This window comes from Catharus ustulatus, chromosome 2 (genome assembly GCF_009819885.2).
Source record: "Catharus ustulatus isolate bCatUst1 chromosome 2, bCatUst1.pri.v2, whole genome shotgun sequence".
NCBI lineage: Eukaryota > Metazoa > Chordata > Aves > Passeriformes > Turdidae > Catharus > Catharus ustulatus.
This window is the reverse complement of record NC_046222.1, coordinates 84,771,199-84,798,435: the sequence shown is the minus strand read 5'-3', so window position 1 is coordinate 84,798,435 and position 27,237 is coordinate 84,771,199. Positions and strand designations below refer to the sequence as shown.

The window sequence follows — 27,237 nt, the reverse complement described above, 5'->3', positions numbered from 1 at the left end:
GCCCTGATCAAAAAGAACACAGAATGCCCACAGTTATCCCTTATGCTTGCTACTAAAAAAAAAAAAATAGTAGAGAAGTAACTTTATGTCAATATGTCGATAACAATGAATAATAATAATAATAAGCAATCAAGAGTCTTTTGCTGCTAAATTTTCCTTTCAAACACTTCCTAAGTCAACTGCACTTAGCAAGGATTTAATAAGAGATAATGGTGAACTCAAAATGTATTTCTAGGGCCTTCATTAAGATAACATTTTCTTTGTTTGAACATTTGCATTTGTATATGTGCACATGTACACACATACAGACTGTGTATCTATGTAGCGGATATCATTGTATCTTCCCTCCATTACCTAAACTGAGTATATTAAGTTTAAATCAGAACAGTACAAGGATGTTAAATGAGCAAAGGACAAATGAAAAAGCAAGATTTAGGGGAAAGGAGGACAGGTTAGAAAACCGAGAGAAGCACAGGCACACATTGGGAAAACTGGTATTGGAACAAACCCTGGGAAGCAGACTTCATTACTGTTTCTCTACCCTGATTGCTGAAGTTCTCTCTCTGGGTTTGATCAGCAAGACGTGCATAATTTATATTAAATAAAAAAATCTCAGCATACTCAAGGCTTTTCTGTTTAGTCCTCCTGAGAATTTTAGTTGTAATCACATACTTGATTTTCCCAAGTAACTAGGATTCAATAAACACACACGAGCTAGTCAGCAAGATCAAACATATATTTCAATCTTTTTTTTTAAAGCTAAAAGCACATCAATTCTATTCCCTCTTTTATAATCTTTTCCTGTTGCATAAGGCCCAGAATATGAATTCTGACCTGTAAGTGAGACTTCTGGGCACTTCTAACCAAAGAATACAAAATATTTTCGTATCCAATTTGAACAACAGTTTTAATATTTAATGTCACTAAATACACAATCAGAATTTTCCCTGCTACAGCACTCACTTAGAGAGAAATCAATTAAAATCTACTCAGCAGTATCAAGTTGCATTTGTGTTTATATCTTATCCATTTGGAGTAATTATTTTCTTCTCACACAAAGACCATCTGATCAGCCACCTAGCAGCAATCTCACACAGGTTGCAACTCCAGAGCCAAAAGCATCGTCATAAATACAATAGTGCAGAACAAAAGTTCATTTTTATGTCTTTATGCTACTGCTATTCTGCTTATGATTAAGACAAATACATAAATAAATATGTATGCACAGAGATGTATTTGCAGAAGTAAAAAAAAAATATTAGGGGCACCTTTTCATTTCTAAAAACAAATATAAAAGGTAAAACATAAATGCAAGGTATTCTTGTTAAGTTTACCATGTCACCTTACCAACAATGGCTTCATAGGACTTGCAGAAGAACTAATCACAAGAACTAATCACAAGTAGAATGACAGCATGATCATATGCAATCCTAATCCACTTGAGTCCAAAACAAATAGTGCACAAATATGTTAGGACTAAATTCTAAATGGAATGTTTCATTCCTAGGCTTTTCATTATTAATAGCATTACAGTGAAATATATTGGCAGCAAGCAGGACAACTTACTTTAGAGGATACTTCAATTTTATTTCATTTTCAGAACTATTTTTATATGCATATGGAACTTGGAAAAATTCAATGGTTGCATTTTAACCATGCAAATCACAGAACTGGAAGTTGTTTCAATCACATGTATGTTTATAAGCATCTATGACCTAACACAAAACTTGTATATTATATGTGACTGCTCCACAGAACAATTTTATAGAGTAAATTCTGTTGAATTATATAAAATCTGATTAGGATTTTAGGCATACTTCTATCCAACAAAATCTGAGAGAACTACAGAGGTACCAAATCTGGTCAGAGTGAGAAAAGAACAGAACACTGCATTACTAAATAGTTTTTCCTAAGACAGTTACTGGGATATCCACTTTGGGATGTAGGAGTATGTGATACAGTGAAGCAATAGAGATCATAAGTTGATTTGTTGAGGAAGAGTGGGATTGATCCTGATGTGTATCAAACCTCAGTATATTGCAATTAGCTTACACATCTACAATCAGTTACTTTTAGATCCCGTCTAAATGAAATAAATGCAGACTGGAATCAATGGAAAGGCAGAACACAGATAGTGTGCCTTGGAAATTAGCTGCAGTTGGCCTACATTCACCTGCTAAACTCAGAATATTTACACATAATACTGACCACACAACTACAAGTGTAAATGTATTAGAAGTGCAATTTAGCTACTTTCTGTTTACATTATATTCTTCTACCAACTTAACTCTTTTCAATACACAGTTATTAAATGCTTACCACTGTGCCTAGAAACTGAATGCTTGTCTCTCCAGAGGCATTCCGAGAAATCCGCTGAAAAACACAAATGTAAGAATTGATTAAAGCAACTCAAAATTTGTAACCATTCCATTTTCTTTGTCACATAACTGTAAAGTAATCAAAAAAAATTGAATATATAAATCTATACATAAAACAGATAAAATAATTTCCTTCAGCAGGAGTACTAGAAGTCTAAATCATACTTCATCTCAGATTTCGGTTTTAGTTCCGTCAACTCAATAAAATTCGTTTTTGAAGGACAATGAAGGTAAATATGGCCAAGTACAACACAGAGCAACCTTGTGCTCAAATGTCATGAATAATGAGGCTTCTGCCATCTCTATGATTCTGTATTCCTGTTACTCACATTTAGTATTATCTTCATTCTCTCCTAATGAGAAACATTTTAATCTCTTTTTAAAATGCAAACCTTCAATGATGCTACTCTGAAAACAGAAAAAAAAAGTGACCTTATGAAATGTCTGGTCACCTACTGTGGTTTGGGAGTTGATTGAAGTTATTAAAGAGTCTTCAAATATTACATTGTCAGTAAGCCGCAAGACAATGCAAGAGAAAATATATTACTGGTTTCACACAGTATTAAACATCATTTAAATATGCAAAACGTATAAAGAATTCTTTCTTCCTGTGAATCGTTTTCTCCTTTAATGTCAAAAGTTTTTTCTCACATTTCATTCCTACTATTTAAGCTATGGCCCACATAGGTCCCAACCCAAGGAACACAGCCCTCATTTTACACAATGCCAATTGTACATAGAAGTACTAAAGCACAGGCCTGAGAAGATGAGTATCGTTGTAAAGAACTGCACGGAAACCGTCGGCATTTTAAAGACAAAACATTATAAGAACAGCAAATAAGGACTGCAAATAATCTTGAGAGATCTTCTAGCCTGACTCCTAGCAGAATCAAAATTATCCCAAATTATGTGTTTCTAACTCATTCTCAAAATCTTTCAATTGCAAAAAATTCACAGTCTCCTTAAGCAATTTATCCCAGTGTTTTGCATCTTTACCATTAGGAAGTTTTTTCCTAATATTTGATTAAAATAACCCTTACTTCAAACTGTATTATTCATATTAATTTTTGTCTTTTGCATTACATGAAGGAAACACAGATAATTCCCTTCCTTTCTACAGCTACCTACAGGTATACACAGAGCCCTTATCATGGCTCCCCTAAGTCTTTTCTAGACCAAATGAGAAAGTGCTACACATCAACAGCTAGATATTTCCCAAAACAATTTTAATAGCAATAAATTAAATCCTAGTCCCTTTTCATTAATTGTGCATGTTCCTCAGCTACACTTTATGAAGTAATAATTACTACAGCCCAAACATGCTTATTTTTTGACTTAACGGGTCACACACTGACATTGCAATCTGTACAATCATATGAAAACAAAGGGTGATGTGCCAGAGCCTGACATATTTCAACAATAATGATTAATGGAATGGAAAATATGGGAAATAAAATTTCATACAAAACCTGACGTTTACTTTTATAAAGGAAACAGGAATATACACTTTTCCCACAGTCTAGGATAAACACAATCAGGTTTTGGAAACCACAAAGAAGAACAAAGTACCGGCTGCCTACAATGAATGAACCGCATGCCAAAACAAACAAGTCCCAACCACTTGATAAGCTGTCAGAAAATGGCAAGCCGAAAAAAATTAAAGGATTTAATTTCTTTTTTTCCTGGAATGCCCTCCACCCTTGTTAGAGTTCTGTCACTTATTGTGCTACCCTTTTGTCCGCTTTCAAGAGTCATTAGAGACCTTTTCATGTCCTAATAAAAATTCCATTTTTTTGGCTAATCTCCCTGTCACACAGAAAAACACAACTTAAAAAACAAAACAAAACAAAAAGAAAAATAGAGCCTTTTTGTCATTTTCTTTAAAGGTTTTCAGAGTAAAGCCAGGTAGCTTGACAACTTGACTTACTTTTCCCAACTGAAAAGCAAACCATTAAAGTATTTTCTCGCACAGATTTTCTTTACTTGCAGCCAAATAAGCTAGCACAGCAAAAGCCAAGCCCTTTCAAAAATAATGTAATAACCACTTTAATAAAGCCAAATAAATATGTATATAGAGAAGGTGCCTTCTGAAACCTCAGCTTCAGGACAAGACAAAGAGATCAGCAGCATTTTTCCAGCCCTGACACTGTTGGAGCACAGTGATATCACACTATAGCAGCTCCTCATTGCTACTGTTTGCTGTGTCCAAAATACAAAGCATTACATGCAGTGTCAATCGCATTTAAAGTCAGTATAAGCACTAAAATCCATCTCTTAAATTAACATCTGGGTGGGGGCAGGGGGAACAATGGAGAAGGTGAACAAAATAGTTAAGAAACAGAGAGGAAAAAGAAATTTCCCTCATGGGTGTATGTAAAAAACAAAAAGAAGAAAGAAAGGCAGAGAAATTCTGCAAGTCACAAAACATATGTTACAGCAAGACCAAAAAGAAAGCTGCCAGGTTTTTGAGAACTGTGTTACAAAAGGAGTCAGAACATTATCATAATTAATGTTTCAAATTACAGTAAATAAATTTCAGCTATTAGATGTGATTAGGTTTTCCTGAAAAGAGTTATTTCTGTTCCACTGGCAGCTTGTGTTTCTGGGATTTGCAAATGTAATTGATGTTTACAAGAAAATGAAAGGACATGGTTAACAATTATTCTTTTATTTCCCACCTCTTTAGAAAAGAGACCAGTCTCCAGTTTCTCTTGTAAAGTTAGATATTTACATATTCTGTACCTCATAATAGATGGTTTCATATTGCATGTGATAGCAGGAAAGTAATCAAATAGAGGTAACAATAGAAAATAGCTAATTATATGCATTGTCATTGCTCTCCTAATAAATTGCAAATTATTTGCTAGGAATTTTACACCAAAAAGGCAAGGGAAATTGATCATTTGTTCAAAGACAAAACATCCCCATATGTTTACCTGTCAATACAGTAAAACTCTATTGTTGACATAAATTATAAGATCTTAGATATAACCAATTTATTTTCTGGTTGATTCTGCATGTAGAGCTTCCAACTAACTTAATTAGAATCATGTGAGTTAAAAGAATATTTTTCTTTCCTTATGAGAAAGTAATATGCTAACTCTAATCTGAAAAAAAATCACAACTTCAAAAAATCCATCTGCAGTCTCAAAGCTGTCAAATGGGTGTGAGTGTTACATAAATATTATATGTATTTTTACACACACAGGTTACAGTATGTTATACTGCATATGTTATGTATATACAAACAAAATGCTTATGCACACATGTAAAAATAGAAAAGTATATACAATCATACAAAATGTGTTTATTTCTTCTCCTCTGTCTTGTATGTGCTATACCACACTCATTTCAGAAATAATCATATTAATCTGTAAATACCAGTAAATTACAAGAGGTTAGTGTGATATGACTTTAAATGCTTCTGCTTTGCCATAGAAAATTATTTCCACTTAGTTGGGTATCAATGATGTATTCATTGTAAGATGCAGTAGGGTTACAATCAGCTTTGCATTAAGTCTGCAATGGATGAGCAGTAGCAGGTAAAAATTATAACAACCTTTACATGAAGAAGGATAAAGCAGCTCAAGAAAACAAAAATTATGTATTACTGAAAGACATTCTTAACTGACATTATTAGACAACAACAAGATCTTAGATTATTTTCCACAAATCTTCTGGTCTCTAAGACTCTCCAAACTACTGGAAGGGAGCAGCTGCAGAGAAGGAACAATACAAAAATAAGCTCCAACAGACCCAAAAACATTATTTTTTTTTCTTTGCTGACAAATGAAAAAGTAATATATCCTCCAAAGTCAGAATTAATTTGAACAGGCAAAGGCAATCAGATAAATAGATACACAACCTTCTCAAACACAATTATCTTGAACTAGTATATACTGGGTTTATTTGCTGAAAGTAAAAGCTGGAGATAATTTCTTTTTTACTGGAGACAGAAAACACACAGATTTTATTTTCTGTCTTCAGGAAAAGAAAACAAAACCAAAATTACAAGCCCAGAAAATGTATGGGTAGGCTACAGATAAAATTTTGAGTGAAGCACTGTTAGTTTTCCAGCACGGTGCTGTTTTTCAGAATGCAGAATTTCTTACAGCCCAGTCCCTATTGCTTCATTTCAACTGCTCACTAACAAAAATTCTGAGCGTCTTATGCCAGGAATTTCAAATGGAGGACGCTATCCACTTTTTGGTGAATACTTATAGATTCTTGAAAAGTCCACCTAACACAGCACAGGCCAGAATCATCCCTAGATAGGTTTAATTAAAAAACAAATTATTCCCACAATAGGGAAGTCAGGAGGTAAAAAAACCCCACAGTATTTCACCTTGTAAAGTTCTAACAGATTCATTGGCTAGTACTTAATCTATGAGATTTTGTGTATATGAGGGTGCTTGGAGATATGGAAAGCTCAATCTTCCACTCATGTCACTCCTGCCTTTGGAGTCCCATGGTTGGGTGAGAAAGGAGGAAAAGGTTGCAGAAGTAGCTGTGAAACCTTTAAGTCATCCTCTCAACAAAAAGGGGTGATTGATTTCAGATTATCAGTCTCCTTTTCCCTTTCCTTCTAGAAAGCAGAACTTCATTTCAGCACTGCCTTTCCAACGTGCAAAATCCCAGTTGAGGGATGCAATCCCAGATTAGCAATGTGACCAGGATTTGTACTATGCTGGAGCCTGTCTGTATTGCACTGCTCACCCCCCACAAGCCTTTCCACTTTGGGAATCACCCTACCTTTTCACAATTTAACATTCTGCACTGGTGGTGCCATCACTTTCTCCCCTTAGAGCATTACATTACAGATGAGAAGTTAGCCTGATTTTGTCACTACTCTACCCTTAGCCATTACCAGTTTCAGTTCACACTTTATAGTAAAGGAAGCCTCAGTGAGTTGTTCTTCCTCAGGGCATGTCCACATTTCTCAGGTTCTTACAAGGGCAGCAATCATCCAGTGGGGGAAGAGATGATCAAGTGCTGTGTGTGAAGCATTTTGACTTGTGAAAGATGCCTAAGACTGATCTTAGTGGCACCGTGCTGAAGTTGTCCTCCCCATTAAAAGGAATCCTGCCAGAATGCTGAAATACTGGCCTCCCCTGGCACCTCTTGCAAGCTACCCCAGTCCCTTTCCAGGAATTAAATGGAATCTGTTCCCAAACAGTACAAATATAGATGTTAAATAGGGGGCGAGTGGTTTACAGGGCATCAGTCCACACAGATGATTGTGCAGGTGCAGTTTGTAAGAGGCTGAGGTACCAACTTTTAATAGTTCTTTTAATGCATGGGATTCAATTGCAGTAGATGACTTGGGAATTTCTGTCCTCCCATAGACAGAGAAATAGAAACACAGATCCTCTTCAATATTTATTTATGTGATATCCAATGTGACTGTTACTTGCTACTTCTTTTTGAAAAGTTTTATTTTAACATTAAAATCATTGCAGGTATGCCATTACATATACAGAGAGTGCCTTCTAAGTATGTTCATGTGCTTCTTTAATTCTCTGAGAGAGGTAGGTGTTACAAAGAAGTAGATGACAGGTTTTAAGCTACAAAAAACAATCAAAACAAACAAACAACACAATCCCATGCCCCCAAATAGCAACCAAAAAAAACCTCCACAGGGAATACTGTTTATTCAGTGTTAGTAAAGAATTAATCAAAAGGACATTTACTTCAACCCAAGATTTACAACAATACAATAATTAGGCATTTAGTCTTCTCTGTGAACTTCTAAATTTTTTGCTGTTACTACATTAAATCACAACAGGACTAGAACTTCTGGAAGTTTTACCCATGTTTTGGCAGGCCACGATACACCTTGCTCCTGGTAAGGGGGTGAAATAACGCAGTCAAAATCTGATTCTAGATCTAGAAATGTCTGTGACTGCCCTGAGAAAAATTCTTGACAGGATCCATAGTCCTTTCTCACTCTTATGCCCCTCCTCTTCCTTCCCCTTTGCTTTCTGAATGTGTTACCATATTCAAAAGAGCCACTCTTCATCTTTCAGGGTTTAGACATCATAAAACTACAATGTCTGTCAGTGACTGAACACAATGCTTTGGTCCTTGGACACATACAGAATCCTGATAATGATTCATCCTGAATATTGTTTGTCTTGAAAATGCATAGTTCCAAGAGGAAAAAATATGGCAACTAACATTACTTGGTTAACATCTTGAGTAAGACAGGATAAAACTAATCTCATTTCAGAGGGATTGATTGAATGTATCAATTGATCACTCATTTCCTTCCTGAATGAAAAAAATGAAGTACATTCATTTGCATTAAATAACTGATATAGGTAGTGGTGTGTGGTTTCAGTTCTTCTACTGTACTTTCATGAGTTTTTATTCCCTTTAATTTTCCCCTTCCCTTCACATATTCTCCACCTGAACCATGGACAAGAAATCTATACCAGATTTGGCTTAGATTAGCCATAAGTGAAGTAGGCTGAAAAAAAAACAGGGGGTGATCTACAGGTTAATCAATGCGGGCCATCAGGAATTGAGTGCTGGGGCTCACACTGGCTTTTCTCTACCCAAAAGTACAGCTGTGTGGGTATAGGATAACCAAATGTCTGCAGATCATTCTGAGTCACTCTTCTGGAGACAAGCTAGCAAGAGTAATTTTGAAATCATGGTTAAAGGACAACAGCAGAGTATGTGCAGTAATTGCACAGCACTAAAAAATGGACTGTCAAGCAGTCATAAACACTGCTCACTAAACCTTCCCTAAATAATTTTCAGGGGTTAAAAAAATAAGTGTTCTGAAGGAATGGTACTTTAGATTGAAAACCTATATAATATATCATATCATTATCACCGATTACATCTGAGATCTCAAAACAGCAAAATGAAAAAAGGTAATTTTCCTTACAAAAATAAAAAAATTACACATATGAAAAATGTCTCTAAAGAGTTGTAGGAAATGAATACTTGGGCAAAGGCTTTGTTCTCCTGTCAGACATTTCCCTGGAACAAAGACTTCATAACCTACAGCATTCTCATTTTTTCTGTTATTATAGACCAAAATAATAATCTAAAGAAACATTGTATCAGAGAAGCACTTACATTTGTCATACCCCAGGATGCAGAATATACTACTCCTGCTGCAATTGTTGATGCAATAAATAAATTAAATGAAAAAATAAGTGATGCCATCACCAAATTCCCTTTAACACTAAGCAGAGAAAGCTCCCCTGATAAATCTTCATCTATTTCATTCACAAAAACACTTGAAGCTTGAGACTGATGATTTCAGCTTTACAGGATCATGTTCTTGTTTAGCAGCTCCATTACACTCCTAATTACACCTTGCTGTGACTGATAAAGACCTCTTCACTGCAGAGTTTGGGATGCCCAACAGACACAAGAACAGTCATGCTGGAAGGGACCTCTGGAAATCAGCTAGTCATACTCCCTGTTCAAAGCAAGACTAATGTCAAAGTGATACTGAACTGCTCAGGACCTTGTCCAGTTGAGTACTTGCTAAATTCCACTGAGCTTTAGTTCATCAGAAACTAATTCTCTGAAAGCCAGGAAATACAAAAAAAAAGAGTTATCATTGGTGCTATTGTAAAATTGCTTTGCAGAAGGTGCCAAAAGCCATGAAAAGTTTTCCAGGGTCTAGGCAGAAATGCTGACACTACCCTTAGAGGGTAGAAGGTTTCATAACAGCAAGATAGCAGAGCTGTGGGCTCAACACTTTGGTCGTGAAAAGGCTGGGTGCATATGATGGAACTAAGAGGTACAAAAGTATTGGCAAAGATGGTGACAAATTATTTAAACTAAAGCATTCTGTGGTTCTGGCTCAGTATCCTTTTGCTACAAGGAACTATCTGCAAGTAAAAGTTATTTAAGGATGAGTTGAGTGTTTGATGATAGGATCAATGAAGGCACAGCATTCAACAGCACTAAGCAGTTGTAAAATTTGTCCATGAAGCATTGCCATACAGCAGTCCTGAAATCTGAATAGTTGGTGGGGTGGTTTTTGAGAACTTGCCCAAACACAAGTAGTTGCTGCTTTGAGGATTCCTCCTAGATGTATTTTCTTCTTGAGAAACTTGCTCACCTTGCAGATACCTGGTCTTGCTGTGCAGTGTCCCAGAAGAAGGCACCTACTCACAGCCCAACTAGTAACCTTCAGTAAGGGCAGAGGTACATTTGGGTTCAAGCCCATCTGCTGGACTCCATGGATTCCTTGATTTATCTTGTGGTCCCCTCAGATTCTAGTACCCACCAGGAATAAAAGGTGTTCAAACTCTATGGAAAAAGACAGCTTATTCCTTCCTTCCACCTGCTCCCCAGTTCATACTGGGAAACAGAAGAGGTCATAGACAACTTCTGCAGGCACAGAACTCACTGAAATCCAGCTTACTTGCATATAGGAGGAGACAGAGAAGTAAAAATGCCCCAATTGTCCCAAAACATGCCTGATGTCTTTCTTCCAATCATCATTACTTCCCAGGATACCATACTGAGCCACCATTCTCCCTTCCAGTTTCCACTGGAATTCTTATTTTTCTTATCCACAGCTCAAATCAACTTCCCCTTTTCCACTCACTCTTCACATGAATTCATTACGATCCTCATTTATTCATTTATTTTTATTCTAAGTATTTTCTAAAAGGTTATATCATATTAAAATCCTGTTTTATATATATGAATATTTTAAACCTGCATTTGCAAATAAATAAATCCCAATCCTTTCAAATCTGAGGAAGGCATTTTTTAACTATATTCCTATAATTCTTTGATTTTCATCAAAGGCAAAGTCCAAATTCATAATAACTAGGTGTAAGTCAAATTCTGAGTCACTAACATCTTTTGAAACAAGTACAGGAAACCATTTTGGTGAAGTATTTCTGTACAGAAAAAAAAAAAAGTAATTTGCTTGGTGAACAAAATCCTACACTTCAGGATGTGTTAAATTCAGCCTCACCAAATGAGAGGTAGAGTTTAGTCATAAGTAGAAAAAATGTCGAGAAACTGAGATTAACTGAGGAACTACTAAAAACAGCCACAAAAAATCCCCCATGATAAAATCTGAGTACTAGAAGAAATGCCAGGGGGTCTGCCCACAGCCCCATCCCTGGAGACTGTATCTCAGGAATCTCTTGCTCAAATGATCCAAGGTTTTCATCACTTCATCACTTTGTACAACATCCTATAGATTTCGCAGTAACCCAAAGCAGCACAATGATTTCAGAGCCCTTATGCTGCAGCCACAGGACCTGCAGTATACCCCAGGGTTCTGGTCCCACTCTCATCTGGGGACCTGGCCAGGCACTCTGCAGCTCCCATCTGCTGCACACAGATGGGCTTCCTCACACAGGAAACAAAAGCAGGAGGAGGGGGGCTGCCACACATCCTTGTTGTGCCCTGGTATGCCCTAGACAGACTGTGACCAGGGCATGTACTTCTCCTCAGGCACTCAGGTCCCATACTCTAGAAACTGTCCTAGAAAACATGAGTTTTATACACAAGGGCCCTTCATAACTCTGCAGCAGAGTTGGTGCTCTGCTTTGCTCTAATTCTCATTGAGCCTTCAGCAGAGGAGTGAAAATACAGAAGCATGATTAATTACTTATTTTTAAACATGCAACAGATACGCCAAAATTTGAATGTCTAGAGACAATTACATAAATATATTTCAAACCAAAACATTTTAAAATTATTTATTCCCTGTTTCAATGCTTAAGTGCTTTGCTAGATTGTGGTCAGACTGCAGGATTGAGCCGAAGGTGCATAAATCAAGCCTTCAAAGAAATAAAACATTCACAAAGATTGTATTTGGTTGAACAAATTTAGAAGAATGAAACCAACTATGAAGAAAAATTAGATTGGCTGAAAATTAATAAAGCACAGCTGGAATTATTCGATTCATCCATATTTGTTGCTTAAATGGCTCTAGGGCTAAGTGTTGTAGAAAGAAGATACTTCAAGACTCAGGGGTCAATTGCTTTTGGAGACAAATTGACCTACAGGAATACACTTGTCTAATTTGGTTCTTGCAGTGGGGCAAGTCTACAGAAATATATAACCAAAAAACCAATTTTGATTCCCGTGAGTGACTGTTAGAGGTCAAGTTTAAGGTTCCCATAAATTTACATATATACACTAAAAGATTAATAACTTCTCAAGCTACTGAGTTTCTTTGCTAAAAGCAAAGGCAGATAAAATCTGAGAAGGAAACAACATATGTGCTTATTCCACATTCTGTTGGCTAGATATCATGCAGTCAGTTCATTGCATATTGCTGTGGCTAGATCTGTAGTGTTTCATAGGGTTTGGTCATACCCAGGGAGTGCAGTAACACTATTGCTGGCTCAGCTCCTAGAAGAAAGTTTCTTCAGATCATAGGATCAGTAATTTTGAAACTATGTGTCAATTCCACTATTATTAGAGAAATGGTGTTGCTACTATTAGTTATGTATCCAGTCACACAGTAATATAGTTTGCAATGAAGTTTTGTGAACACAGTTACCCATTCTAAACATAATGCTTTTCACCTTGGCAGTTTTTATAGGTTCATACATTGGTACTTTTTCCAGCTTAAAATTAGGAATGTATTTTATAAAATGGTACCAAAATGGACCAGTATTAAAACAGCAGAAAAGAAAAACACACCTAAAAATAGAAAATTATTTTAGATATACACACACCTTGAAGATGGAATAAACCTCCCAAGAAATCTACAGAACTTAAGTCCAGAATTTACTTGGGAACACAGTGAGAATTTCACTTTCGGGAAACACTAACTCAGGCAATAACCTTGAAAGTCACAATAATTTTTATTTTCAAGTTGTAGTCTTTTAAATTCAATCAAAGCAAGAATGGTATTTCCAGTTGGGTAATCTACCAGGGGTAAAATGAAAAACTAAATTCACATATTCCATTGTAAATGATGAGAAATCTGACCATTGTATCACTGATGAATGTATAGGAAATAGATACTCTTATATGTAGAAAAATACTTTCAGTACGTTCTGATTTGTTTTTTGTTATTGCCAGGATCAACAGATACTTATAAATAAATGATTTGTCAACAAATACATAAATCCTGACTGAGGTTATATTTAGAAAAGCAGTCTCTGGTGTGTGGATTTGGTTTCAAACACCTAAGTGTTCAGAAGGAAAGATAATACAACCACTTTAAGCTTTCCAGTCCTCTTTTCTTAGAGTCATGTAAGTTTGGGATGTTTTCTACATTTATCTTCTCAAATAATGGAATTAATCATATTTCCAGTAAGTATATAAAAAACATGTTACATGGAAGATGCATTGCCCTGTGACTTTCCAACTGCAAAGGCCCAAAAGTGTAACAAACACATAATCCAAACATGAGGGAGAAACTAATTTTACTGTAGGTCCCCATGTAGGCTTTTGTTGTGGATTGTGTTAGGAGGGAGTTGGTTTTTTTTTTTGTTTTATTTCAGTTGATTAGTTTTTTTGGTTGGTTTGTGTTTCACAGTAAACCATTTCTTATTTTTTACATGATTAAGAAACTGCGTCCTCACAAGCCACTAAATAGAGCAAGCCTATAAGCTGAGGTAGACTTCTGTCTAAATAAGGAACTTCTCATTAAAAGCAAGATATTCAAAACTCTAGATAAGTAACTTCAAGTGTGTGCAGAGTTTTAGTGAATTTGTCTCAAAGCAGAACCATTCTGCTGTTTGTACACCATCGCAGGATTTTCATGATGCGGCAAGTTTAGACCCCACATTTCAGTATTATTTGCAGCCCAAAGAGGCTTTGGTGAGATTACCTGTATAGTCCTCTGAGTGCCATCAATGGTGACAGACAACAAGGGTGAAGCCAGGTTCCACTCGCTGGTCACATTTAGTTTCATCCCATCAACTTCCACCTGTTGTGACACCAAACAAGGCTGTTACTATGAAGACAGACAGAAAACTGATCTCAAGTTCATTACTGCATACAAAGCAGCAACCATTTTAAAACAGATGGCTCCCAAACAACCTGTCATGTTTACTGCTTCTGCCATAAAAGACAGGGTCCAACAACAGAGTCTTCCAGCTATCTCTGGGGAGAGGTGAAGGACCTGTGAACAGCTGCCTCTGAGTAGCAAGGTTTCAAGTGATTTCCAGCAAGTAACAAACAGCCATCCAACTTTTAAACCTATCTGGACATGCTACATTTACTGCAATTAGACAAGTAATGCATATAAATTCCAGTGACACCTTGCAACCCACACAACAGGGCTTGCATATAATATTCTCTCCAAGGACCAAGGAAGAACTTTTCCTATGCTTCTAATGAAGGGCTTTGCATTGTTATCTTAATTAATATGAGGCAGTAATTAATTCTTCGTTGTTTTGCCTCAAAGTCTAAGAAAACTTTGCAAATTCTGACACGTTTTCTTTCAATTTACAGAGGAATACAATTTCTGATGTGAATGCCAATATGCTTATCCAGAAAGTGTTGGGTTGGTTTTTTTTTAATCATACCATATTCATTATACAGAAATATTTAGAGGTGAAGAGCAAAAATTCTGGGTTCTGAAAAAAGTGTAGATCAGCACAGTTGTAATAACACTTCTATCATTCTTCTGTTGTATTATATTGTTTATAAACACACACCATACAGTCAATACTATAAGAGCCTCAGAGAAAGAGATGGTTACGAAAAAAATTATTACATATAGACTAATCACTAATTGGTGATTAATATTTATGGCATGTTTTGAACACTCATCATGCTACTGAAGATAGATAACTATTATTTCAGTTCTATAATTTACAATAAACAGAAGGAAAATCATGGTTGGCCAATTTTCTTCTTCTCTAAAAATCTCCAAAGTATTTTCTAATCAGTAAATTTCAGACAATAGTGATAATGGCACAACTATTGCATACATTCTCAATAAAATAGAAAAAAATCAAAGCATTTAGAATAAAAGCTGAGCACAACTTTTGCAAAACAAAACTTATAAAGTCTACTCTTAGGTCTCAGACTTATTATTATTATTTGATCTAATGATAAAAAGCAGCATTTTAAAGGAAATCCATAACACAGAAGTGCAGAGGAGTAGTGTGTAATTTGATAAATTTATTTCAGTTAAGAAGAAAAAGTTCTGGCTTAAAAAACACTCCAATTTTATAGACTTTAGTTTTGAATACAAAGTTGGCCTTAGTGATACAATCTACGCAATTTCCATGGGCTTTGACCATAAATAAAGTTACATGTAAAGAACAAGAAGAAAAACAAGTCATTTATAATGGTTCACCAATAGGCCAGATTAGTTGGCATGCTTCAGGTACTTTACATCGTTCCAGCGATGCAAACCAGCCAAAAACCTGGCTTGAGTTAAGCCAGACCTGCAGCTGGTTTGCATTTCCAGAGCACTGCAGAGCAGCTGGAACACTCTGGTGAACCCAGCCCACTCTCAGCAAATGTGTATCAGCAAATACCGTCTTTATTGAGAACAGGAGAAAGATCTGAAAAAAACTTTCCAAATGGAGAAAAGCAAATCCAGTTTTGTCTCAACCCTCTTTGATTACCAACTGAACTTTGATAGGCAATTATTTAAAAAGCTCAGTCTCTATTGCAAAAACCAGAGAAAGATTGCACTGGAGTCTGGGTCTGAAAACATCACTTACCACGTGTCTCCAGGGATAGAGCTGAGAAAGCATCAAAGCAGACCAGGCTACTGGTCACCAAAAAAACCTTCAAGTATACACCATACTGCTTGTGGCAGTGTAGGATTTACAAGCAGCCTCGGAGAAAATCTATAGCTGCTATCTACAGTTCTAGCAGAGGATGTTCCAGGGGCAGCATGCAAGTCAATACCTCCACAACAAACTCAATTTAATCATCAGCTCTTTTGTCACTGTACAGATGAGCAAAAGAGGAGTAAACCAAGTGTGTCACAGTGGTAAATGACCCCAAAATCCCTCACAAGGGTATATAAAGTCTCGCCATTCTTGAGTCCAGATTACATTAGTATCACAACATTTCTGGTGGAAACTACCCTGAAAGGAGAGAGCAAGCAGATATAAGTCTAAACAAATCATGGCACTCTATGTGCAACAGAGAAACCAGCAGATAATATATTGCCACTATTATGGTTTCTCTATTCAAGAAAGAATAGAGGGTCAGGGGAAGGGTTATATGAATGAATGTTTATCCCATAAACTGCAGCAGTCTTCTCATAGAATGGAGCTACAGGGTCTTAGCTGCCTTCACCTGCAGCTCACCATGGTATGTGCAACTGGGGAAGATCACAGAAATCACAGAATACTCCCTGTTGGAAGGGACCCACCAGGATCATTGAGTTCAACTCTTAACGTTCATGGTCTATAAAGGGATTGACCTTTGTGTTATTAGCACCATGTGTAACCAACTGATGATGCAAAGCCAAGATAATCCCAAGGAAATTTGGGTATCTGTGCTCCAATAGGTAGGATGACAAAGACAGGACATCAAGAGAGAGAAAATGAACAAGGACTGAGGATATCTACCATGTAGTGATCATGTTACTTTTACTACGAATGAGGGAAAAGGCAGGGGTGGGGGAGAAGATGGGACACAGTGTGCCAAAAACCAGATGGGGATTGAAATCAAACCAACACTTTATCTAACAGAGCAAACCTCCTTTCTGCAGCTCAAGAGCCAACTGCCTAGCAAGGCTAGCAGATAGAAACAGGGAAAGATGGTAGAAGAACTTGTCAGAAGTTTGCATTTGCCTTCATTCCTCCTCTAGCAATGGATATCATAACTGAACCTAATAAATGTGGGTTTTCTCTTTCGGTCCCTGATGGATTTGCCAGGACCAGAGAGTGCTAACATGTAGCTATCTCTCAGAAAACCAACATTTTTCATCAGCCAAGAAAGACCGGAGGCCACACTTGACGATTTTCCACAAGAGTTTATTTCATGTGAAGGGAGTCAAGCATGGATTCTCGACGAACAAAGGGCAGGCAGCTATATTTACAGGTTCAGGAAGGATCCAAACTACAACCAATAGAAGTTTATACAAAGAACAGCATCCAATATAAGTGAGAAGTTCAAAAGGTGAACGGACCAATTAAACATCCTAATTTCTAACCAATTATCTTCTGAGGTGTTAGGAGAGTGACCAAATTCTTAAGGAATTTGGCTCAACCTTGGTATCTAGGATACCTTATCTATTATAGCAAATTCCAGGGGCCAGGAGCAGAAGGTTTTGGAGGAATTGTATTATCCACAAATAAATACTGCAGTAAACCCAGGACCTTTTTGCCTTAGGCTTAGGGGTTGGGGTTTAGGGTGCGAAGGGGGGCATGAGGATTAACTAACGACATTACATTGACTACTTCCCATCTTACTTTGTTTCTGTGCTCCTGAGACAGGCAAGAACAAATCACTATTCGATGGATGCTAACACTTAAACTGCAGGGAGAAGATCCCAGTCAATTCACTCTTGCAGTGGGTCATGAGTGCTTTACACCTATATAGTCTAACTTTATCCTTAACTCTACTCAGTTCCAAGTATACACATGTGTATGTGCATCTACAGTAACTATGTTAGAATTGCTGCACTACTTCCACATGACACAGTGGTGGTGAATTGTTCCTATTTTAAAATGTTTGTTTGTCCCTACGTGAGGATATAAAAGATAAAAGCAGCCACAGTCCTTTCCAATTATTTCCAATTCAAAAGCCACCGTAAATGAGGTCTCAGAAAGAAGAGTGACAAGTTCAAGACACAATGCTAGAAAAAGGTCAAAAGCTTACCCCACTGTCACAACTTTGCAGACTTTCGCTGGCATGCACCTGAACTACACAAATAGCAGCCCCTTCACCTCTTGTGGAGTGAGTTCCTGAAGTTCAGCATGATAGGTACCAGCAAACCAATAGTGCAAAGAGCTGCAAAGCATCATCTGCATTCAGTTTCCTTTAGAGAACATAATTTGGCATTCTGTATGCATGTCAGGCAATTAAAGAAGGCAGCACAAGCCTGGGTGTTATAGCCCTGTTAATTTACTAATGCAGAGTCTCGCGTACATCTGGCACATGTCACTTCTTTTCTCCTGGAAATGAAGGTGGTTTTCCAGGAGACTAGAGGGCAGCTGAAGCATTTGTTTCCTGCCTGATGCTTCAAAACATTATGCCTGAAGTTCCTCATGCCAGCCTTGAGTCTGACTAACTTAAGTCTGCTGATTTAATCCCATGGTTTCAATTCTGCCTCTCAGCATGGTGTTTAACTCAAGAATCCTGACTCTAACTACTTGGCTATGCCACCCTTAGCCATAGTACTTACAGTCCTCAATTCTACCTCTTTGAAGTGATGGCATTCTCTAATCAATCGGATCTACAAAATGAAAAATCACCTTCTGCAGACCTGCCTTGCTGAAGTGTTTCTCTGATCAAGACAGCTGCCCATGAAGATGTACTTTTCAGGAAAACTGACATTACTCTTCACAGGATATATGAATATTCACTGTCATAGTCTCGATTCCCTTCAGCTGGCATTAATCTAAGGCACACCCAGTGGGCAGCAAGGGCTCTGAAAAGTGAACCTTAAAATCATTCCTGCAAAGAAGGAACAATAACAGCAATCACAATACTTGTAAATGTGAGGTAGTCTGTATGTTTGAGGGCTTTGTTCAAACCTACATAAATAAAGCTCTCCTCTTCTGTGGAAAAAAATAACTGTCTCAAGCAGAAGGCTCTTTACCTCCATCACTGCTAACCACACCATCCATGCCAAAACAGCAAGGAGATTCTTCACATTTTTACAAATCAGGTAAAGGATAGGTATTGCTTCTTGCGCAGAAGATGGGGTGACCAGAGAACTTGTAGCACAGTGTGGCTAGAAGATCCAGCCATAGACAGCAATATTCAGTAACAGTCTGCAGAGACCTCAGACTGAATCAAATTGAGCTGGATAAAGCAGCTTTTGGTTCCCAAACAGTTTTCACAAAATGCATGAAATTCTCATCTAATCTACAGTCCCAGCCAATGGAGAAGCACATGGGTTTTACTTGCAAGTAAAGCTGTCCTCTTTCAAAGCTATTATCCCCTACCCCTATCCCCTATCTTTTGCAGTTCTGTGCAACCTCAAGAATGTGAGGAAAATCTTTATAGGGCTGATGAGCCCAAGATTTCCTTCAGAAGCATGATGCAAAGCATTTTGCAAAATATTTTGCTAGTTTTTATTGTAAAATAAAAAAACTTCCCAGTCAGCAGAAGAGTTCAAACATTATCTTGCATCTATATATTCCCATAGCAAATAACCACAACACACTTCCTTACCATGAAAATTACTGGCTACCTAGAGAACATAAGAACATATGGTAATTTGCAGAGTTGTCTTGGAAACTATTGGGTCTTCTTACACATCTTGCTCTAGCTCCCCCACATTGACTTTAAGAACCTTGAACAAAATCAGAGTCATATTTGCCACATTAGGAAAGAGCAGCAACCAGATAATAGTACTTCACATGTTGTCATTCACAAATGAAAATGAATTATGCATAAATGCAAAGAAACCCAGTAAGATTTCCCATGTGGACAGTTCTTATTAGTTAAGGTCCTCCTTGTCTATGCTTTATCTGCTGTTCTTTGGACTGTATTTGCTAGTGACCTAGGGTCTGATTACTCTCGAAGTGTTTGACATTTTCCAGGACCACACAAGTGGTGACAGTATACTCTTGTCGAGTTTACAGATGGCACAAAACTGGGTTAAACACTCAAGAGCAGGGCTGCCATCCAGGGGGGCCTAGATAGGCAAGAGGAAGAGCTAATGAAAAGTTTGTGAAATTCAAGCCTAATTTTTATGTCCAACATGTGAAAAGGATGAACTCATACAAAGATACATTGTGACCTGTCTGGCTAGGAAGCAGCTCTGTGGAGAAGGACTTGGAGATGTGGACAGACATGTCAGCAGGACATGACTGAGACAGCAGGATGCCCTGGCACCAAAAGTTGCCACCCGTGCCCTGTGCTCTGTTAACAGTGGTGTAGTCTGCAGAGAGAGGGAGGTCATTAGATCCTTCTACTCAAAACTCAGACCACATCAAAGACTACATCTACAAGACAGACATTGACTTTAGTCAGTTTTGCAAAGTTCCCATTAGTCCATTCCTCTTGCCTGCCTAGGTCCCACTGGGTGGCAGCATTGCCCTTGACTGCATTGAGCTCTTTCTCCAATTCTGTCTCTGTAGATCTTAGGACTGCGCACTCCCGCTGCTGCCTCTGGGTATTGATAGGGCTGTTGAACTCGACTGGTCACAATACAGACCCTTGCAGTCCCTTGGTGACCTCCAAGCAGAGTACAACCCATTAACCATGGCCTGCTGAGTCTGATCACTCAACTGGCTTTTGATCTTGTTGGGTGAGATCGTGCCAAAAGACTTGTTAAAGTCAAGGTAAATGACATTCACTGCTCTCCCCTAGACCACAAATTCTGTCACTTTATCATAGAAGTCTGTCAGGTTGACGCCACTTCAAGAGGGATCTCACCAGAGCAGAGTAGAGAGACAGCATCACCTTCCTTGACCTGCTGGCCATGCTGTTTTTCATGTAGCCCACAATACTACTGGCTCCTATGAAGCCTCTCATCCAGCAGCACCCCCAAAATCCTTCTCAGCGTGGCTGCTTTCAATCCATTTGTCCCCCAATCTGTACTGATAGCCGAAGTTGTCCCAGTGCAAGTGCAGCATCTTGCATAAATAAAGATTACACAGACATCCACTATCCAGGTGTCCAAGATCTGTACCCTGTTCATCTTTTTCTTAATTTCCTTCAGGATCCTAAATAACAGCTATTTATTTCATGGCTGTCACAGCCATGACTATCTTTGGCATCACCTCTTCAACCATTTCTTCCTTGGAAGTGAGTCGCAGATCCGGGTGTGTCAATGCCAGTTTACCCATCCTGTGCCAGTATCAAATAGTTATCCCAAGCACCCTTCAGAAACCTTCCACCATTCATCCCATATGCTGCCCTTCCAGAAGATCCCAGAGTCCCCATGACCAGCACATCCTGTGACACAGATTTCCTTCAACTGCTTAGAGAAGTCTTAGTCTACTTCCTCACCCAGATTGACTGTACTATGCTATTTTAATTTTATTTTTTTAATTGATCAAGCCAGTGACCTTCACCTGCTCAAGTGATTTCCTAGTCTGGACACTTAGTTTCTAGTTTCTCTGTAGGTACAGAATGATTTGCTCTCCCAAAACCCATGGCAAATTTCTAAATAGATCTTTTTCTCTTCTCTCTAGTTAAGGATCCTTCTGGCCCCCAAAGCACTCACAGTCATATCTGTGCTTAAGCTCTGCCCAGTCACACATGTGCACACTGTGCTTGCCGGTGCCAGTCCTGGAGCTAGATGTGTCCTGGAGACACTGACAGGATTGACACCCACACCAGCCATGTGCTGCCCTTTTGTCACCATCACCATCCTGGCCTGCATACACACTGCCACCAAAACCCCAACTTCACATGCACAGGTCACACAGGCAGGGAAATCCATACTGAGAGCACTCTCAAGATGACTGCTCTCAACTCAGTGAAAGAGAACTTAATGATTCAGAGTCCCTTGGGAAAACACCCTTATAAACAAAGGGTTCAGAAAGCCTGGATATACTTTCAGGATGGAAATCTTAAAGGTGCAGGAGCAGGCCATCACTATGTACCAAAAGACAAGCTAGCAGGGAAGATCAGTCTGGCTGAACAGGGAGCTTTTGCAGGAACTCAGGGGAAAAAAATGAGAGTTTATGACCTTTGGAAGAAGGGGCAGCAAACTCAGGAAGAGTACAAGAATCATGTAGAGAGAAAATTAGAAAGGCGAAAGCTCAGCTAGAACTCAATCTAGCCACTGCTGTGAAATATAATAAAAAGTGTTTTTATAAATACATTAACAACAAAAAGGAAGGCCAAGGAAAATCTCTATCCTTTATTGGATGCTGAGGGGAATATTGTAACCAAGGAAGAGGAAAAGGCTGAGGTACTTAATAGTTTCTTTGCCTCAGTCTGTAACAGAAGGACTGGTTTTCCTCAGGACAGCCAGCCCCTGAGCTGGTAGTCAGGGACAGGGAGCAGAGCAGAGCCCCTGCAATCCAGGAGGAAGCATCAGTGACCTGCTGTGCCCTGGGACACTCACAGCTCCATGGGGCTGCTGGGACCCGTCCGAGGGTGCAGAGGGAGCTGATGGAAGAGCTCACCAGGCCACTCCCAACCATTTATCACCAGTCCTGGTTAACTGAAGTGATCCCAGATAACTGGAGGTTGGCCAATGTGACACTCCTACAGGAAGGTCAGAAGGTGGATTTGGGCAACTACAGACGTGTCAACCTGACCTCATTTCCTGGGAAGGTTATGGAACAGATTGTCTTGAGTGTAATCAGACAGCATGGACAGCACAACCAGGGCATCAGCCCCAGTCAGAATGGCTCAAAGAAAGGCAGGTCCAGCCTGACCAACCTGGTCTCCTTTCATGACCTGGTGACCTGCCTGGTGGATGAGGGAGAGGTTGCGTCTATCGCCTACCTGGACTTCAGCAAGACCTTTGGCACTGTCTCCCACAGCATTCTCCTGGAAACTCTGGCTTTGTGTTATGGTTTTGACGACAAGGTGTATTTGATTAAAGGTTGGATTCATTGATCCTTTTCAACCTTAATGAGTCTATGATCTTACAGAATTATTCTTCCTTCTCAAAATGCCACATGATGAAATTTGGTAGATGGACGCTTCGTTTAGTACACTTAAATGTCTTAGAAGTTTTGCTTATCACAAATACAAACAGTCTAAAAACCTGCAATATTAGTTGCCAAAAAAAGTGCATGAAAGAGCATATAGGACAGAGAGAGACCCTGTGGCCAACAGTATGGTATATCGACAAATGTATAAAAATGTCACAAAAAGAAGTTCCTTTAAGCCTAAAACTGTAAAAATTGAATTCACTGATGCTTGTATGACAGCAATTTCTTTGATTCAAATTAAACAGCTGTTTTATCTCATATTTTCAGTTATTGACAATATATTCACATCAGATTAGCAGATTGACCTTTTTTCTTTTCTTCAAGTGACTGTAAGGTTAGCCTTTTGGACTTTTGAAGTGGTTGGCCAGACGCTTTCAAAAGGAAGTTAAAGTATGTGAGTTTCAATCTCATTAAAAAGGCCTTTTTTTTAAACAAACTTTCCTTTTGTTCATATCAGCACTTACTTTTTTAAAAGACCCCAAGAGAGAGTTCCAGTCTATAGATCACTTGTCCTGAAGAAAGCTCTGTTAACTATTTATAGATCATGTCCTTTTGTACCGAACTAGATCAAGCAATTTATTCAGTGCATGACTGCAGGAGAGAAATTCATTTGCTCTAAGTGTCATCAAGGCAGCCTTTTACCTGCTATGAACAAGACCAGATGAGCTGAATTGCTGGGCTTTTACTTCAAATGCACATTTTGACATTGTGTGGGGTGCCATCATAACTTTCAAGTTTTCAAAGTATTAAGCACATTCACAGAATGGGCAGTCCTCAAACACAAGAGCAGCAAATAGCACATAACCACTAGAATAAATCAAACACATGTGCACACATTGAAATTATCTCTCTTTTCTTTAAAGTAGCACTTACAGATGCAAATTACCATTAGCTGCTTTGGTAGATCTCACTTTAGAAATGGGAGCATGCCAGCATAGAGACCAAGGAAAAGAGCACACAACAGGCATCAGCTCCTCAGCTTAACAACAACAGAATCAAAACAAAAGGAGAGGGAGAAGTGATGGCCTTCATCACCTCTAATCAGCAAGGGCTTTCTTGAGCATTCACCAGGGAAGTGATCCTCTCTGCAAAACCTAGTAGAGAGGCTGTATGCAACAAAAACACTTCACTGCAGCAAATGCTTTGTTTTACTCCTTCAGTTTTCCTTGCAGAGTCATTATTAAAATGACATCTTTCACTTCTAACCTGCCTGAGCCCACTAAGGCTACAGAAAGGGGCGGGGGGTAGAAGTTAAAAATACATCAAGAAAATAAAACGGCGATTAAAAAAGCTGGCAACAGCTTCAGAGACAAAAAGTACAGCTGGTTTGGGGAATAGGGGTGTCTATTGTTATTGGATCAGTGTGGAAAAGAAGAAAACACAAGTTGCTTTCCTTTTCACTTTGCTCTACAAAGACAAATGCCCTGGCTCTGCCCAGCTAAATACAATCCAACCTGGCTACAGATACTGCTCCTAGACGGCTGGAAAACCGTGCAGGTGGTTCAAACAGTATTGCTGTCATGTGCATACTGGGCTTGTTTGATAGGCTAATCTGTTGAGGATATTCTTGTTTTCTGTCTTGGAAAGGGGTTTAGCATAGGGACCAATGACAGGATCTGGGTGACTAGGAGCATTATGCTGGGAGCTATCAATTAATAGATTGTGATAAAGGTAGACAAAGCTGGTTTAGTAGCTATTGAGTCATGATTTATGTCTATATACTGAAATCATTAAGCAAGTCTGATTCCAAAATTACAGTAAATTCACGAATACAAGCCGCACTGAGCATAAGCCGCATCTCTGGGTGTTGGTAAATATTTCGGTTTTTGTCCATATATAAGTCGCACCCGAATATAAGCCGCTCTGTCGTTCGCAGCGAGGACCCGCGTGCAATTAGTAACAGAACCGCGGGAGGGCGGGGTTTACTGGTTGAGTTAAGGCTGTGCAGGCTCGGCCCGCTAGGGGTTGCTGACGGGGCCAGGTGGCCCAGCCCGGTGCTGCCGCTCGGGGCCGGCCGCCGCTGCCACTGGGGTCGGTCACCCCGGGTCGGCGCTGCCCCGCGGTGGCAGGCAGGGACGGAGCTTCCCCTGCTCCTACGGCAGCGGCGGCGGGCGGGGATGGAGCTTTCCCACGCCCGTGGCGCCGGCGGCGGGTGCGGACAAAGCACCCCGCCTCCTCCCCGGGCCGCGGCAATGGCTGCGAGGGGCTCCCGTCGGCTCCCGGAGCCGCAGCAATGGCGGTGCGCACTTCCCCCCACCTCCTTGGGCCGCGGCAATGGCGGCGCAGGGCCCCCGTCGGCTCCCCGAACCGCGGCAATGGCGGCACGCCCCCCCACCCGTCCTCCCCTGGGCTGCGGCAGAGGAGGGAAGAAGAGAGCTCTCCCGCCTCTCTCCCCGCCCCCCGTGCTGCCTGCAGGGAGCCAGGGCAACACAGTAACACTGTAACAATCGCGAAATGCCGGCTTTTACTGGCAGGTGCTTGGCTCGGCGCCCTGGCTGGCACGTCTGGGGTTGTAAATGTCAGAAAAATATTCACATATTAGCCGCCCCCGACTATTAGCCGCACTTCCGGGTTTCCACCAAAATTTTTGTCAAATTGCTGCGGCTTGTATTCGTGAAATTACTGTACTTTGAGCTGCCAAGTTTCCATTCTTTCACTCCAGAGGCACACAGAGATCCCAAGCCCTATCCCATTTGACAGTATAAATTCTCAAAGAGTAGAATGACATTATTGTACCGAAGTGCCACTACAAAACACGACAGATTAAAACTCATACTACCCTATTAGAAAAATCATATTTTGGAATACATTTCTTTTTAAGTATTCACCTAATACATATATTCATTTGGTGAATATTCATTTGAGTCAGTGAAAGCTATATAATAAGTATACACAAGTTAAAACAGATTTTACTTTTTTTTTTTTTTAATAGACTGCATCACCAAAAGCTGGATGTCAAGCTTAGAGTCAAGAATTAATGAATTCCTGCATTGATTGGCAATGTGCAGCTGACAAGACACGTGTAAGTCTCAAGTCTCTAATTTTTGTTTTCACAATTAGGAGAGGGGTGGGGTGGGAATTAATACTGGCCAGTGAGGAACTCCCAGTACTATTACCCAGATATCAAAAACCATTTCCTGCTGTTCTTCTTTCTATCTCCTTTCTAAACTGAACATTATGCATCAGGTAGACTTCCATGTCTGATCTAAAAAAAAATATACCACAGCAATTTGAAGAGTATTTGCAATCCTGAGGATCACATCCATCAACTGAGAAATGTTTTATTTCACACACCATTTACAACTTGATACAGAGATCCAACAAAATCAGCAGGCACCAAAACAGCTAATGAGAAAGAAAAGCACTACTTTATTATATTTGGAAGTTGCGTTCCACCTCGGCCTAGTTGTGTAGGGTGGATGCTCAGACTGGACACAGTCTGCCACTGATTTAAATTACTTTTCCCATTGTACTACCATGGCAGCAAGTCTATATTCTCTTTGGATTAGTAAAAGCTAGAATAAGCAACAGTTAAAAAAAATAAAATAAAAAAAGTCTTTGATTTGACATTGTGTAGTGACAAGAAGAAAGTACAGTGGGCAACTGGGTATGGATTTCATCCAGCAGTTCCAACCTGCTGCTCTCAGCTGTCACAACAGCATATAGGTCAACACCAGTCTTTTGGATATACCCAGTCCAAGGTTATTCACCACTTCAACTAAAAGCTTCACATGCAAAATATTTGCTGTTGCATATCTTCCCCAAACTGCCCCAGATGGTTCAGAACAATAACCCTATCATAGAATCAAACCTGATTCTTTCAAAAGCCAAATCTCTTTTGATCTTATCTGCAATGTCCTTTGATCAAAATAGCCAAAAAGTTCACTTCTGTATGCTCTACCAAGCATTTGGATTAGGGTAAACAATAAAATTGTAACAACTAGACTAGTTCTAATGTTCCTTAAGTATAAGTGTTTATAGGAGACCTTTTCTTTGAGCCAGGAGATATAAGTGGACTTTCATTTTAGAAATAAAAATAAGCATTGAGGAAGAACAGTCTAGATGCAATAAAAATACCTATAAATCTATTCCCATTGTTTGGTTACTTTCGAGGCTTAATGACTTCAAAACCAAAG

The 27,237-nt window shown here is 39.1% G+C and overlaps 1 protein-coding gene across 1 annotated transcript in view; it reads right to left on the bottom strand.

Moving 5' to 3' along the window:
• Positions 1-27,237, bottom strand: part of PCCA (propionyl-CoA carboxylase subunit alpha) — a 280,797-nt gene that overhangs the window by 58,017 nt on the left and 195,543 nt on the right. Inside the window, exons 20-21 of the mRNA XM_033053042.2 lie at positions 14,164-14,262; positions 2,320-2,373 (exon numbers count right to left, since the gene is read on the bottom strand). Of these exons, the coding sequence (XP_032908933.1) occupies positions 2,320-2,373; positions 14,164-14,262 (153 nt within the window). The remainder of the gene's footprint in view (positions 1-2,319; positions 2,374-14,163; positions 14,263-27,237) is intronic.